Source organism: Trachemys scripta, chromosome 23 (genome assembly GCF_013100865.1).
Source record: "Trachemys scripta elegans isolate TJP31775 chromosome 23, CAS_Tse_1.0, whole genome shotgun sequence".
Classification (NCBI taxonomy): Eukaryota; Metazoa; Chordata; order Testudines; family Emydidae; genus Trachemys; species Trachemys scripta.
In genome coordinates this window covers 13,889,512-13,894,765 of record NC_048320.1, presented here as the reverse complement: position 1 = coordinate 13,894,765, position 5,254 = coordinate 13,889,512, and the positions used below count along the sequence as shown (strand labels likewise).

Here is a 5,254-nt window from a genome sequence, read left to right as displayed (position 1 = left end):
GTGAGCTTTCAGCTTGGAAAAGAGGAGACTAAGGGGGGATATGATAGAGGTCTATAAAATCATGAGTGGTGTAGAGAAAGTGAATAAGGAAAAGTTATTTACTTCTTCCCATAATACAAGAACGAGGGGCCACCAAATGAAATCAATGGGCAGCAGGTTTAAAACAAATAAAAGGAAGCTCTTCTTCACACAGCACACAGTCAACTTGTGGAACTCCTTGCCTGAGGAGGTTGTGAAGGCTAGGACTATAACAGCGGTTAAAAGAGAACTGGATAAATTCATGGAGGTTAAGTCCATTAATGGCTATTAGCCAGGATGGGTAAGGAAGGGTGTCCCTAGCCTCAGTCTGTCAGAGGGTGGAGATGGATGGCAGGAGAGAGATCACTTGATCATTACCTGTTAGGTTCACTCCCTCTGGGGCACCTGGCATTGGCCACTGTCAGTAGACAGGATACTGGGCTGGATGGACCTTTGGTCTGACCCAGTATGGCCGTTCTTATGTTCTTATGAAAATGAATGAACAGTATGCTAAATTTGACCCAAGAGCTGGTAATGATGGAAGACCTCACGACTACAGTAAACATTACACAATGATTGAAGACCGGTCTGACATTCTAAATTGCATGTTACAAGAAACAGAGAAAATTGAGACAGTTTCAACCAAAGATGATTCACTTGCTCCAGAAACCTGTCCTTTTAAGGCTACAGTAGAGATTCTTAAACTTTGGTGTGCAGAGCACTGGCTGTCAGAAAGCTGGCTGGTCACATGGTATTGGCGCCTCCTCCTTATTTCTCATTGCTGAATTACACTCAAAGAAGCTATAAACACATTAAATATTTTTCCACAAACGCAACTGCTCTAGTTGCCACAAGGATGTAATATAATCATGAATAGAAGGGGAAATAGTTCACAAAATAATTCTGTATTAAAATGTGTCTCAAACTATGAAAAAAATTGAAAATACCTGGTCTTTATCATCATATAGTGCATGTCTATTTAATAATATAGATATGGGGTTCCCTTTAGGCTATGAGACAGGCAACGTATCAAATTTTTATCAGAAGAAAAAAATAGTTTCTCATGGAGGAGAGGAGAACAAAACATGTATACACACATAAAAACACAGTCTTATTTAGTCTGTATGATTTTAGGGCAGGGATTGTATCTTTTTTGTGTCTATCCCGTGACTAGCTCATTGTGGACACTACCAGAAACAAAGAATAAATAATCATATTAATAATTTAAAACTTTTTTTATTTGTACAGGTTTATCCAGAGAGGCTTTACTAATTAAATTAGCTTTCAATCCTTTTGTATGAATAATTTAAAATGTTGTTATAGTAATATGTGCACAGGCTTCCTCTTTTCCAAACTGTATCTTAGCTACATGGCAGGGAGGAGAAGGTGGGGACAGAGAGTTGGAAAGATAATCATTTTTTAAAATCAGAGGGGTAGCTGTGTTAGTCTGGATCTGTAAAAAAGCAACAAAGAGTCCTGTGGCACTTATAGACTAACCGATGTATTGGAGCATGAGCTTTCGTGGGTGAATACCCACTTCGTCGGACGCACGAAAGCTCATGCTCCAATACATCTGTTAGTCTATAAGGTGCCACAGGACTCTGTTATTTTTTAAAATGTGAAGCTGAAAGGAGCCAGTTTTCTATTAGAATAGTGTGGTAGTCATTTACCTTTTTTACTTTTAATTGTCTGTTTCTTTATGAAAATTAATAAAAGTAATCACAAAATTAAAGTGTGTTGTGAATGAGAAATTTATTTTAGGAGAGTAGGTTTAACTGGGGTTTGGAGCCCTTTTGTTTTGGTTCTCTACGTTGACTATATAAAGCAATAAAGTGACATCCCGTATATGTTTGATCTGTTAGTAACTACATTTTCTTTCAGTAAACATAAAAAAGTAGTAAATCTTTTTTATTAATTGTGGTAAAACTAACATTTTATGTTTTAAATACATTACCTTGGAAAGGTTGAGACAAGTTTCAAGTTTCACAAATTTTCAGGATTTTTGCTGAATACATATCTGTACTACCAAGTAATCTAAAAATGATATGGGTTATCTAGTCTGCAATACACAGCAGCTAAACACCGAGTAAAGACTGTGTGCTTTTTTCTCATAAGCAGACCCAAGCAAAGGTTGACTGTTCAGGTGTATCACACTTTTTTCTAGGTACATCAATCTTTTTTTTCTGAAAGATTATTCACATTTTCTTTTTGATGACTATTTCTAGATGCTTCTCCTAACAAGTTTGTACACCAGCTATTTGTCATAGAAAATGTCCCTCTCTTTTAGTCAATGCATGCAAATAAAAACACTACTTTCCCTTCAGGAACTGTTTCTATTGTAGGGCACGAATACTGTATCAACAGATGGAGAAAAGTAGTGGTCAAACTATCCATATCTCAGTTAAATGCCAATGCTCTTATCTGCTGAAGCAGAGACTCTTCAAATTTCCAGGCACAATAACTGCTTGTTGAATCATGCTGTTATCCTTCTGGGTTCTGGACAATGTGGAGGCAAACATTTAAATGTATATAATCCATGTTCTGATTGTAGATAACCCTGTGTTGTGGTACTTCCAACTAGTCAAAGAAACTGACATAACAAAATTGTTTTCTAACGATCAACTTTAGCGCTGAGGAGACCAGTACCAACAAAAGTCAGATTACTGAACTGAGGTGCACTTTTCAAGCCTTGGAGATAGAGCTGAAATCCCAACTTGTTCTGGTATGAGAATAGATACATCTTAGATTAATTTTGAAAGATCTAAGGTACAATTTTTAATGGGACTTCGGCTCCTAAGTGCCTACATTGCTTTTTAAGATGGGGCTTTTAAGCTCCTAAATCTTATATGCATTTTTGAAATCTGTACCTCTAAAATAGCATTTGGGTGAAATCCTGCCCTCATAGAAGTGAATGGGAGCTTTGCCATGGGCTTTGATGAAGTCAGGGTGTTGCACTTTATGTGCAAGAGATATATGATACATTATAAATTTCTCCTTTTACTTTGTTGTTCAAACAACTTCTGCGCTAAAGCATAAAAAATGATAGCTAGGGGTAGCATTGCAAAAGAACTGCAGAGTTTCAAAATAAAATGGAATGATATATACATTGACACAAACTGACACAATAAGGGTCTACTAACAAAGGAAACAAATATTCTATGGCAATCAAAGGGATGAAATCATGTTCTGTTAATGGTCATGTAGTTTGTTATACTAAAAATGAAAGTGTCTTTCTTCACCTTTTAGCTCCATTTTTCTGTAATGCTATTAAAAGCACAAATAGTATATGAACAAAGAAAACTAATATGTAACCATTTAAAAGAGTTAAAATCATACACTACTAATTGTTGAGTAGTTTGTTATACTAAATAATAAAAGCTGCTTTCTTTATCTTTATAGTCCATGTTATTAAAACAAAGATCTAAGGTAAAATGTTAATGGGACTTAGGCTCCTAAGGCCTTGGCTACACTTACCCGGTAGTTCGACGGCTGGAAATCGAACTTCTGGGTTCGACTTATCGCGTCTAGTCTGGACGTGATAAGTCGAACCCGGAAGTGCTCGCCGTCGACTGCGGTACTCCAGCTCGCCGAGAGGAGTACCGCGGAGTCGACGGGGGAGCCTGCCTGCCGAGTGTGGACCAAGGTAAGTTCGAACTAATTCGAACTAAGGTACTTCGAACTTCAGCTACGTTATTCACGTAGCTGAAGTTGCGTACCTTAGTTCGAATTAGGGGGGTAGTGTAGACCAAGCCTAAGTGCCTACACTGCTTTTGAAGATGGGACTTAGGCTCCTAAATTTTATATGCTCATATCTCATTGTTATTAAAACAAGGTTTTTCTTCCACCCCCTCATATTAGTATTGTTCATTTTTCTTCTATGTCAGAAACAATCTCTTGAAGCCACCTTGACAGAGACAGAAGGTCGCTATTGTGCACAGCTTTCAGAAATACAAGTGGTGATTAGCAGCGTGGAGATACAAGTGCAACAGATAAGGGATGACATGGAATGCCAGAATTCAGAGTATGAATTACTCCTGGACATCAAGATTCATCTGGAAAATGAGATTGAGGTTTACCGCCGCCTGCTAGATGGAGAGGGAAGGTAAGAAAAGGGAAGAGTACTGAAGAAAACAATGTATTTACAGCTGAACAAATAACTGATTTTTCTGGTTAGTGGCCAACTGAAAAACAAAATTAAAAAAAAAAATCTTTTGATCTTTTGGGGTTGACTAGAAAGGGAATTTTTTCAGTTTTCCTTGCCAAAACAAAAAACAAAAAAAAAAATTCTGTTTCAGATCAAACAAAATGTTTCATTCGACCCAAAACAAATTTATTGAGGGGGGGTTCATTTTGGTTTCAGGTGCTTTTAACCTCTTTTTGGTCTTTTTTAAAATATATTAGCTACATTTCTAAGCAACACACCAAAATGCATCAACTTTTGAAAAAAAAAATTGTGTCCAAAACTATTCATCGAATTCAACTCAAATTCACAAATAGTTTTGGTCAAGCCAGAAACTGCAGTTTTGAGCAAGTAAACTATGTGTCAGAAAAATTTCACCCAGCTCTGGATATCTTATCCACTTTCTAGTCTAGATTCTACATATATCACTGTACCCTGACCATTGCCACTTCACATTAGTGCTGTTTAGCGGGATCTAATTTGATATTGCATTAAAATTACTAAGAAAAAAAAATCTTATATTAAACATATATGTTTTCTACGACCCTTTAAAATATTGAATAATACAATTTTGATTCCCTTTTGAAATCTCTCTGTATTCCTTGAAATTTTAATATTACTATATGGTAAATATCTCCCTCCTTTGTGTAAAAGAGTCACCATTTCTTCATTCAAATCCATTCTTAAAACAAACACAAACCTTCGCCACAAAACCTTTCATTGAAACTGGTCATCAGTACTACTTCGATATCAGACGTTCATGTGATCTGATGTATGGTGTGTCTGAAATGGATCGCTCATTGTCTCATTTGAAATGCATGCTCCTTGGGTCGGGAGTGCAGATGAAATCGTCGCTCATACTCCAAACCCTTTACACCAGATAAAAGGTCAGGACCAATGTAAAGGGACTCTACAAGCCTCGGTTCCAGCTGGTAGAAAATTCCCCCAGTGCTGGAACTGTGAATGACAGTCATAAAGTGGTTTTCCAGGGATTCCCTTGCAAGCACAGGAATATGGGCATGTCAGGGAGGGGGCTGGAGGCAGGAACAGAATGTC

The 5,254-nt window shown here is 37.2% G+C and overlaps 1 protein-coding gene across 1 annotated transcript; it reads left to right on the top strand.

The window, feature by feature from the left end:
• Positions 1-512: 512 nt before the first annotated feature.
• On the top strand, positions 513-4,124 carry LOC117869439 (keratin, type I cytoskeletal 10-like). Its single transcript, XM_034756277.1, has 3 exons — positions 513-769; positions 2,647-2,740; positions 3,903-4,124. The coding sequence occupies exons 1-3, from the start codon at positions 513-515 to the stop codon at positions 4,122-4,124; spliced, it is 573 nt and encodes a 190-aa protein (XP_034612168.1).
• The last annotated feature ends 1,130 nt before the right edge of the window (positions 4,125-5,254 follow it).

What these genes read in the sequence shown, in the direction of transcription:
- LOC117869439 (XM_034756277.1), top strand. Translation starts at nt 513, where the DNA reads ATGAATGAACAGTATGCTAAATTTGACCCAAGAGCTGGTAATGATGGA. An exon ending in GAAAGCTGGCTGGTCACATG is followed by an intron (nt 770 to 2,646) that starts GTATTGGCGCCT and finishes GATCAACTTTAG; the next exon opens with CGCTGAGGAGACCAGTACCA. An exon ending in TGAAATCCCAACTTGTTCTG is followed by an intron (nt 2,741 to 3,902) that starts GTATGAGAATAG and finishes CTTCTATGTCAG; the next exon opens with AAACAATCTCTTGAAGCCAC.